General features: G+C 61.4%; 2 protein-coding genes across 4 annotated transcripts in view; one reads left to right on the forward strand and one right to left on the reverse strand.

Annotated features, from left to right (window-relative positions):
• Window positions 1-3,717, reverse strand: part of MTX1 (metaxin 1) — a 5,211-nt gene extending 1,494 nt beyond the window's left edge. Inside the window, 5 exon segments of the mRNA XM_073888704.1 lie at window positions 208-308; window positions 1,964-2,043; window positions 2,164-2,233; window positions 3,201-3,248; window positions 3,250-3,717. Of these exon segments, the coding sequence (XP_073744805.1) occupies window positions 208-308; window positions 1,964-2,043; window positions 2,164-2,233; window positions 3,201-3,248; window positions 3,250-3,702 (752 nt within the window). The 5' untranslated portion in view covers window positions 3,703-3,717.
• THBS3 (thrombospondin 3) overlaps window positions 3,647-10,018 on the forward strand; it is a 10,740-nt gene continuing 4,368 nt past the window's right edge. The window contains exons 1-12 of one of the 3 annotated variants that reach the window (XM_025858968.2): window positions 3,647-4,674; window positions 5,694-5,900; window positions 6,452-6,708; window positions 6,834-6,936; window positions 7,729-7,755; window positions 7,967-8,049; window positions 8,141-8,192; window positions 8,318-8,466; window positions 8,736-8,876; window positions 9,048-9,125; window positions 9,488-9,640; window positions 9,839-9,949. In XM_025858968.2, coding sequence (XP_025714753.1) covers window positions 4,596-4,674; window positions 5,694-5,900; window positions 6,452-6,708; window positions 6,834-6,936; window positions 7,729-7,755; window positions 7,967-8,049; window positions 8,141-8,192; window positions 8,318-8,466; window positions 8,736-8,876; window positions 9,048-9,125; window positions 9,488-9,640; window positions 9,839-9,949 — 1,440 coding nt within the window. In that variant the 5' untranslated portion in view covers window positions 3,647-4,595. Of the gene's footprint in view, window positions 4,675-5,693; window positions 5,901-6,446; window positions 6,709-6,833; window positions 6,937-7,728; window positions 7,756-7,966; window positions 8,050-8,140; window positions 8,193-8,317; window positions 8,467-8,735; window positions 8,877-9,047; window positions 9,126-9,487; window positions 9,641-9,838; window positions 9,950-10,018 lie in introns of those variants that run through there. The other 2 variants (XM_073888703.1, XM_073888701.1) reach the window with 2 other exon arrangements.

The following is a 10,018-nucleotide window of genomic DNA, read 5'->3' on the forward strand; positions in this document are numbered from 1 at the left end:
TGTGTGTGTCACCCCCCCTGGCCTCCGTGTGTGTGTGTGTGTGTGTGTGCGTCACCCCCCCTGGCCTGTGTGTGTGTGTGTGTGTGTGTGTGTGTCACCCCCCCTGGCCTCCGTGTGTGTGTGTGTGTGTGTGTGTGTGTGTGTGTGTGTCACCCCCCCACCCCCCCACCCCCACCTTACTGGCCACGAACGTTGGGAGGTCTGAGCGCACTCACCAGCACCGGGAGCAGCTTCTCCTCCAGCAGAGACATGAAGGCCAAGGTGTCTGCCCCTTGCCGGGCTGACAGATCATAGTCAGCGTTGTACTTCTGTGGAGGAGATGCCCATGAGGTGGACACCAGGCGGCTCCAGGGCAATTGCCCAAGGAGGGAGGCATCCTGTCTGGTGCTACCCTCATGGCCTCTGAGTGTAGCAGAGGCAGAGCAGCTTTTCCCGCTGAGGCCCCCTTGCCTGGGCCCGTTCAGTAGCCTGTTGCTGTTGGCGGAAAGCCTGGGCCTCGGAGCCTGCTGGCCATCAAGGTCGGGCGCCCACTGGGGGGAGAAAGGCAGGCCCAGCCGCAAACCAGGAGCAGCTCCCGGAGCCTCCACAGAAAGCTGGCAGCATGCCTGCTGACGGCAACTTTCTAACAGGAACTTCCCCAGTCCAGGCACCACACGGCTGGCAGAGTGGAGCTCAGATGCTGTGTGGGCCTCAGTCCATGCCCCAGGAACTAGGGGATGCCTTCCTCATGCCCAGGGCCCCCTGGCTCGTTCTCTCAATGCCCAGGGCTATTTCTTCTATTTCATTCCATGGCCTGGGCGCCACCACACACATTCTAACCGTACCCCAGCTCTCAGCCTGCCACACCTTTGTAGGCTCCAGTGTCTGGTCCTCAGCAACCCTCTCCACATCCTGAGCAAGTTTTGTCCCCACATAACCTCTGGAACATGATCCTTAAAAAAAAATCTCTCTCAGCCTCAGATTCTCCCCTGTAGAATCTTCTCTCAATGTGGCTGTGTTAGGAGAACACTCTGGAAACTGGAAAAGCTGTGCTCACACATAAGGAATCAGGGCGGTGGTCCAGTCCCTGCCAGGAACTTTGCATTCTACCTGGATCCCCTCTCTCCACGCCTCCCAAGCCCCCACTGAATTCCCCAGCTCCTTCACCCTTCGGAAGGCAGAAATGAAGAAGAGGGCCCCACTTCTGACAAGTGTTCCCATGAAAGAGGAGCCATTGGGAACATCCTAAGCCCCCTCCTTTCACAAACAAGGAACTTAAAGCTCTCAGAGGGGCGCCTGGGTGGCTCAGTCGTTAAGCATCTGCCTTCGGCTCAGGTCATGATCTCAGGGTCCTGGGATCGAGCCCCACGTCAGGCTCCCTGCTCAGCGGGAAGCCTGCTTCTCCCTCTCCTTCTCCCGCTGCTTCTGTTCCCTCTCTCTCTGTCCAATAAATGAATAAAATCTTTAAAAAAATAAATAAAAAATAAAGCTCTCAGTGGTGAAGGAACTTGCCCAAGGTCACACAGTCAAAGACAGAGGGAAGAGCATAGACGAGGTATCCCTTGTCCTCTTGTAATACTCCCTCCACCTCCCCACGCTGGCTTGAAGCCTTGTCCATCCTAAGCCCCATATCCAGCCCAACATGGTCCCATGAGAAGGACAGGAGCCACCTGTGAGGGCCTCATCCGAGCCAGATGTTCTCTTCTGCCCTCCTGTCCCTTCCCTGTGTCATCAGCCCATTCACCTCTCCCTCCCTGCCCAGCAGGCAAAGGGCACTGTGCCTCCAGATGCCTCCCCAGCGCCCCGGCTTCGCGCCCAGTGCTTTACTGCTCTCAGCACCTCTGGGTGCGTCTCTCCCATCGGACTATGTGTTCCTTGAAGCTCTGGGTCTCCTGCGTCTAGCTCGGTACTTACCAATAAAGGTGTGTTGCACTGAAATGACTGAACCACTCTCACTGGCAACTCTCCTTCCCGAGCCACCTACCTCTTTTCGAAGGTGGGTGATGATCTTGTGTGGTACCGAGATGACCTCTCCATGACTGGTCCGGAGGGCAGGCAGAGTTCCTGACATTGAGAAAAAAGGACGCCCACCAGACCCTGAGCTGCCTATCCATACGGATTTACACCACATTCCTGTCCGTCTCCTGCTCCACCCCTTCCTCACCCCCCAGGAACATGGGGTACCTGAAGGGCTCTGCCAGGGGTTGGTGATCTTGTGCACCTTGAGTGGGGCACCAGTAAATCTGGCATAGGTCTGCAGGGAAGGAAGCAGAAGGCAGAGAGGCCCCCAGAGGGCATCAGGAAGAGAAACGACATCTATTTAATTCCTTTTGTGCTACGCTTAGTACCTGCCTCACAGAAGAAGAGGTGGGTGTTATGGTCGCCATTTCACAATGGGCAACACGGGGCTCAGAGAGCGTGGGCAGGTCTGCCACTCAAAGCCTCCCCTCTGTCCCCTTTCCTGCCGTCTACCTGACGCACACAGAGCCTCCTAGGTTCCTCCTAACCAGTATATCCCTTTTCTTGGAAGCACTGACCATGTCCTTCTCTGGGAGTCTCTGTGGCCTGTTCCTACTTAAACCTTAGCATCTGAACACAGTACTGTCTGCCGTTCTGCGAACAAGTGCCGGGGAGAACTAAGTCTTATCCATCTTTGCGGGCCAATGTGCGGTATTTGGAAGAGGCCTGATACGTGCTTATTAAATGAAGGACGAGTGAACGAATGAAGTGAACTAGTCTTTCTGACTGCAAAGCTCTTTCCACAGAGCCTGGCGGTAAGCCTTTCGGTTCAATAAATAAGCTCAGTAAACGCTGCTCAGGGAGAAGGAGGAGGAGGAGGCAAGGGAGGCTGAGACGACAGGAATGCCCAGCGCGAGAGCCCGGAGATCGTCGGGCTCAGGAAACCTCCAGATGAGGAAACCGCGCTCAGAGACGAGAAGGGATCGCCCCAAGGTCACACAGCCAGTAAGTGGATGAGCAAGGACTTAAGACCCGTTTCCTGAACCCCCAGCCAGGCCTCTTGCTGTGGCTGCACGACACCTAGGCTGTTAAGCCAGCCAGAGGGCACTGAGCCCCTATGGGCCAGGCACAGTCTTTGATTGCCTCAGTTTCCCCCAGTGCTCCCGCGCTGAGGCGCCCTCGCAAAATTCGGACGATCGGCCAGTTCGGTTCCCTCCCCAGCCCTCCAGAGCGCAGCAGAGGGCAACGGCGCCACCCCTCACCAGCACGGCCAGGCTGTCCAGATCCACTGACGGTAGCCCCCAGCCCCCCCGACCAGCAGAACAGCTCCATGGGCGCCGCCATCTTGCCCGCCCTCTGTCCCGGAAGCACCTCCCCTCGCGCTTCCGCCCGGCCCCGCGCGGCCCCCCCCGCCCGCCCCGCCCCTCGGGCGGCCGGAGGCGGGGGCCGAAGCGAGCTCCGAGGCGAGGCGGGGCGGCGCGGGGCGGAGCCGAGGGCTTCTGGGGAGGGTGGCCGCCGGCGGCTCCAGAGGCGGGTCCCGAAGGGGGGAAGGGTTCTCGGCTGGGCCCTCCTCGCGGAGGCTGGGCGCCCTGGCTGCGGGGAGTCCCGGACCCCCGAGGGCGCGGCGGGTCCCGGCGAAGCGGGTCTTGTGCGCCCGGGCCGGCTCTGGGGTTTCTCGCAGCCCTGCATGCGGCCTGGGCTGCGCCCGGGTCCCGCGGGGCTCGGCCCAGAGCAGGGGCCGCGGGGGGGTCCCCCGAGCCGCATGTTTTCCACAGCGCGTTATGTTTGGAGCCGGCCCCGCGCCTCCTGTCGCCATGGAAACAAAACAGGGGCGGCGGCGGCCGTAGCCGGGTCGGGCTGGGGCCTGGATGGGGGGAGGGGGTGGGGCTCGCGGGCCGTTGCCGGGGTAACGGGAACCGAGGCGCCCCTCCGCTTCATCCGGGTCACGGCCTGCCCGCCAGTACCCCATGTGTTCCCTGTTTGGCCCCGGCCCCTTGCCTGTCCCCTGGTTTACTCCCGGCCCTGCTGGCCCTTTCCTCGTTCCCGATTCCTTCCGTCCAACCCCTTCACTGACCGCTGTGTTAGGCTGGCCCTCCAGTTCCCAGCGGAGGCCTCCACGTTTTCCCAGGAATGAGGCACGTGTCAGGGGACCCCCCACCCGAATAAGAGCACTTGCTTCGTCAGAGCAGCAAAGTTCAAGCCATGTGGGCATCCCCTGGGCACGACAGCAAGCTAGTTTCCACCACTCCCTTGGCGTCCTTTGATGCCAGTTGTGAAATAATGCCCACTGTCTGGCACTGCCCCTGCCTGGGGTTCCTGCCTTCCCCGACCGTAACTTACAGAAAACAGTAGCGTTCGGTAGTGGCCCCCAGCAGCGAGATGCCAGGAGGGAGGGAGGCACCTGGGAGCGAGGACCGTTAGGGAGAGGCAGGAGGCAGGGAGGCCTCCAGACTCTTCCCCAGTGCCCCTGGTTCCCAGGGCTGGGGATGCCTCCGGGCTGATTGGCAGCTCTTTGTTTCAGCCCCCCCTCACCCGCCTGATGGCCCCCCCTTCACCTCCCCCTTCCAGTCCCTCCGCCCCCCGCTCCTGCTCTCTCCGCCTAGCCTTTTCCCCTCCCAGCCGCCTGCCTGCCAGGGGTAGTGAGCCAGCTGAGCGGCATGGAGACGCAGGAACTTCGAGGGGCCCTGGCTCTTCTCCTCCTTTGCACTTTCGCATCTGCCAGTCAGGACCTGCAGGGTAAGCCTGTCTCCATCCTCTTAGACCCGGCTGGGCCTCGTCCCGGTTTGCCCCCAGCCGAGTAGCAGGAAACATGTGGGCCAGGGGAGAGTCCTGAAATTGACCAGGAGGGAAGAGTTGATGAAATTAGGGCCATAGAGGGAGGAGTGAACACCAGAGGGTGGTGGGTGAGTAGGAACTGGCCAGGGTCAGCGTGAGGCCAGGGCAGAGGACTCAGGAGCTGGATGCTAGGGCTGCCGCGGCTGGGTTGCTGTCTGAGCATCCGCAGGCAGCCCAGGATCTGGGAGAGCAGTGCAAAGGTGGGCTTCTTCACCCGCTGGGCTCCTGGCTGCCCCAGGACAGGGTGGGGGTGGGGACCGAGAGGTCTGGGCTCTCCCGGAGGTCTGGCTGTGGGATGGGCCTGTGGGTGTGGGAGAGGTAGCTGGAGCAGATGACAGAGGCACGGATTCATTACTGGCTGGAGGGGAAACCACAGACTGGCCAGGACACGGGAGGCAGAGGAGCTGGGTCCTACATTCCCGTGGGGGAGAGGCAGACAGTACGAGGCTCGGAGCCCTCAGTGGGCAGCTCTTCTCATCCAAAGTGTGTGTGCTGAGCCCCCAGGATGGGAGGAGGGGCATTCGGGTGTGGAATGAGCCAAACCAGCGGCGTAAAGAGAAACTGCTTTGCCATTTCTGCGCTGTGGGCACCAGGTGCTACTTCTGCGTGGGATCAGCACAGTGGCTCCCTTGCGCCACCTGGTGGGAGCATCTCAGTTGTGCCGGGCGCTGTTTCTGTATTTCCGAGCGCCTCAGGCCTTCGGGTTCCAGAGGGTGGCAGTAGGCAATATTGAGGGAAAGGAAGGCACACGCCTTGTCTTCCGATAGCAAGGGTTGAATTTCAAGAAGGTGACTAACGCTGCCTGGGGGGCGGGGGTGGGGATAGTGATGAAGGATGCTCCACCCCTGAGGGCTCAGGGGAAAGGGCAGGCCTTGGCATTTGACCCCTCTCTCTGACCTTGGTGATCCTTGCCTGGCCAGTGATTGACCTGCTGACTGTGGGCGAGTCTCGGCAGATGACAGCTGTAGCAGAGAAGATCCGGGCAGCCCTGCTCACTGCTGGAGACATCTACCTCTTGTCCACCTTCCGCCTGCCCCCCAAGCAGGGTGGGGTCCTCTTTGGCCTCTACTCTCGCCAGGACAACACACGGTGGCTGGAGGCCTCAGTTGTGGGCAAAATTAACAAAGGTGACTGGTGGCATCTCCTTTCTTGCAGCGATGACCCCTTGAGCACTTTCCCTCGTCCTCACTCCCACATCCCTCTTAATTCTCCTTGGGCTCCGTGGGGGCCCATGGACCCATCCAGCTGTGCTCAGGCACCAGGGGCGCCTGGAATGGGGTGCTTAGGAGGTGCCTCAGGAGGCCAGGTCCCCAAACAAGAGAGTGAGGCCTAATACTTGTGGGGGGGGGTGTTGTACTTGGGGCTGCCTGGGGGAGGGAGAGGCAGGTCTACGTGTCCCAGCAAGGGTATTCAGCAGCCCCTCAGATCCCCGGCACAGTCCAGTGGGTACAGAACCAGCTGCCACCCTAGCAAGGGACAGAGTGACTGAACACTAAGGACGTCCTTGTCTCTGAACCGGTTTGAAAAGCATCTGTTGTGTGCCCATCACATACAAGGTGGCGAGAGATACATAGCTGACTAGGGGCCGATAGGCATGCCGTCCAGAAGAGTTGATTCGAGGCTCAGCTGGGAGACGGGACGGGGGATAGGACCCGTACTGACCTCCCCTCCTGGGCAGTACTGGTGCGGTACCAGCGGGAGGACAGCAGAGTGCATGCGGTGAGCCTCCAGCAAGCAGGCCTGGCCGACGGGCGCACACACACGGCTCTCCTTCGGCTCCGCGGCCCCGCCCGACCCAGCCCTGCCCTGCAGCTCTATGTGGACTGCAAACTGGGAGACCAGCAAGCTGGTCTCCCTGCGCTGGCCCCCATTCCTCCAGCGGAGGTCGATGGGCTGGAGATTCGGACTGGACAGAAGGCGTATTTGAGGATGCAGGTGAGTAGGGAGGGAGGGCCCCCTGAGTTCCTGCAGATGCATTTTGCAGCAGCAGGGGGAGGAGGAGTTGGTGGATTTTCCCACCCTACTCTGCTCCTGTCTCCCCCCTCCCCCCCCCCGCCCAGGGCTTCGTGGAATCTATGAAAATGATTCTGGGCGGGTCCATGGCCCGGGTGGGAGCCCTGAGTGAGTGTCCATTCCAGGGGGACGAGTCCATCCACAGTGCAGGTAATACAGAGCTGACGTTCTGGACCCCAAATCACTTCCTGTGGTCTTTGTTGATTCTCATCTCCTTGACTTCCCCCTTAACGCTCATTCCTTTGTCTCACCCATTTCTGGAGCTTCTGACCCTGTTACCCCCAATCTCCTTTGCCTCTGGCTCTGTGATCTTCAAATGATACAGCCATCCCAGGAGGCGTGGCTCGAAAAGTCTCCCTGTTTAGGTGGCCCCGCCTCCCATGGTGGCTGGGAAAATAGAGCGATCAAGGAGAATAGAACTCCCAAGCACTCCGTGTGGGGGTGAGAAAGTTAACTGCTTGGTCTTGGTGACCCAGGGAAGGGTCTTGGGTCTTTCTTAGCTTTCGTTGGAGGCTGTCACCTACCAGCAGTCTGAGCATTGTCCATCTGCCTGGTGTCTCTGACAAGGATGTTCAGAGGTTCTTACCTAAATAAAACGCCCACTTCTCCCAGAAGCTTGGTAGCGGGGCTGGAGCAGAAATGAGTGGACTGGGGGCCTGGCCCGGCTCTGGGTCACCTCTCACTTGGATCCCTTCTGCCGCTTCTAGGCCTGGGAGCCAGGAGGATCTGGGTTTTGACTGTGAGGCAACCCCCTTGGAGGGTCCCTCACCCAGTGGGGAGAGCGGGTGCTGCCTGCCCGTCACCTCTGCCCTCCTACCGTCCAACTGCCCGTCCTTCTTCCAAGACTCCTCTAGGCCTTTGTTCTCGCCCCTCTTTTCCTTCCTCCTCCTCACCGGCCTGGCCCTGTTCACGTCTCTCCCCTCTGTGTTTTCTCCTCTCCAGTGACCAGCGCACTCCACTCCATCCTAGGTGAGCAGGCCACAAGGAGCGGGGAGGGGCAAGGGGCTGAGGAGGAGGCCCGGGCTTGGGCAGCGGCCTGAAACAAAGTCCTCTTTAGCCAGGAGAGGGGTGGGGTTTAAAGGCAGGGTGGGCAGCAGGGGCAGGAATTGGCTTATTACCCCAGAGAGGCACCAGGGCTGTGGCCCAGTTCTGAGCTTCTCTGCACCCGGGGCCCTGACAGGCGAGCAGACCAAGGCGCTGGTCACCCAGCTCACCCTCTTCAACCAGATCCTGGTGGAGCTGCGTGATGATATCCGAGACCAGGTTTGAGCGCACTGGTAGAGGGGGCGGCACGGGCTCTGGGGTGGGGTGGTGGGTGTGAGGAGCTGGCTGCCCCCATTCTTCTGTCCACTAGGTGAAGGAAATGTCTCTGATCCGAAACACCATCATGGAGTGTCAGGTGTGCGGTGAGTGGGAGAGTGGGGTGGGCTCCAGACGGCATCCCCGTGCTCCCCGCCCCGTGGCTTCGGGCTCCGCTTCTGGGGATCGGCATGGCCGCCCCTGGGTGGCTCTGACCGTGCCCACCCCTCAGGCTTCCACGAGCAGCGTTCCCACTGCAGCCCCAACCCCTGCTTCCGAGGCGTGGACTGCATGGAAGTGTATGAGTACCCCGGCTACCGCTGTGGGCCCTGCCCCCCTGGCCTGCAGGGCAACGGCACCCACTGCACTGACATCAACGAGGTGGGGGACGGTAGCCTGCAAGGGCGCAGAGAGTTAGGAGAGGCCCAAGGAGGCGGGGTGGGTGTCAGTGAGGATCAGAAGAGCCCGGGCTTTAGGACGTTGGGAGACAGGATAAGAGGTGAGGACGGAGGGCAGAAAGTCCGCGGCGTAGACCGGAGGGCCATGTGGGGGGAGGGCCGCATGGGGGCCCGGAGGTAGGGTCGAGAGCAGTGAGGCCAGGTAGGGAGAGCACAGGCAAGGGCCTGACCACCCCCTCCTTCGTCCCGCAGTGTGCTCACACTGACCCTTGCTTCCCTGGGACCAGCTGCATCAACACCGTGCCCGGCTTCCACTGTGAAGCCTGCCCTCGAGGCTACAGAGGCCCTCGGGTGTCGGGTGTGGGCATCGACTACGCCCGCGCCAGCAAACAGGTCAGGTTGAGTAGAGCCTGGAGACGAGTTCTTGGCCTTGCGGGGACCAGGGGCTTCCGGGCCGGACACGGGGTCCTTGTGATAAATGGAGTGGGGCTCCGGGCTGCTGCGCCGGCTTTGCTGGAGGAGACCCGCCGCAGGTCCGGTTCTACCCAGCGTCTGCCCCTTCAGGTCTGCCACGATGTGGATGAATGCAATGACGGGAACAATGGTGGCTGCGACCCAAACTCCATTTGCACCAATACTGTGGTGAGCCGAGTGCCCGGAGTGTGTCGGGGGGGTGCTGGCGTGTGCGAAGCCCGCTTCAGACCTGCTGTTCCCCGCCTCCTTCCCTAGGGCAGGCCACACAGGCGTGGCACACGCTGGTTTGGAATCCTGGTTCTGCTGCTTACTGTGACCGTTAGCAGGTCTCCTGAGGCTCAGTGTCCTCACTTGAAAACTGGGGCTGAGATGCACCTCGAAAGGCTGCCGGGGGAGCCCAGAGGCAATGACTGCCCTAGCTGGCTTCAGGCTGGGGGTGCCCACTCTGCACTCCTCGGGCAGGACGGCCCCGGTCCTGGGTGCCCGGTGGGCTGACCCTCCGCCCTGAGACACTGCTTCCCTGTTCTTAGGGCTCCTTCAAGTGTGGCCCCTGTCGCCTGGGCTTCCTAGGCAACCAGAGCCAGGGCTGCCTCCCAGCCCGCACTTGCCACAGCCCAGCCCACAGCCCCTGCCACGTCCACGCGCACTGTCTCTTTGAACGCAACGGGGCAGTGTCCTGTGCGGTGAGCTAGCCTGGGGCTTGGCGGGGAAAGGGAGACTCGAGAAAGGGGTTGGGCCACGAACCTGCTTAGGGCCTGGGATGGGGGCCCACGTGGGAAGGGGCTCAGGAACTCGTTGGTGAGAATGGGGGCTGGAGCAGGAAAAGGCTGGGGTGTGAGGAGACGGCCCTGGCCCTCATTTCTACCCTCCCCGTTGCCCAGTGTAACGTGGGCTGGGCTGGGAATGGGAATGTGTGTGGGACCGACACGGACATCGATGGCTATCCGGACCAGGCCCTGCCGTGCATGGACAACAACAAACACTGCAAGCAGGTGTGGGGCAGGCGGGCAGGCAGGCAGGCTGGGGCAGGGGTGAGCGCCCAGGCTGGGGCGGGGCGGGGG

The sequence above is a fragment of the Callorhinus ursinus genome, unplaced genomic scaffold (assembly GCF_003265705.2).
Source record: "Callorhinus ursinus isolate GAN/ISIS: 27379988/994484 unplaced genomic scaffold, GSC_fseal_2.0 scaffold92, whole genome shotgun sequence".
Lineage (NCBI taxonomy): Eukaryota > Metazoa > Chordata > Mammalia > Carnivora > Otariidae > Callorhinus > Callorhinus ursinus.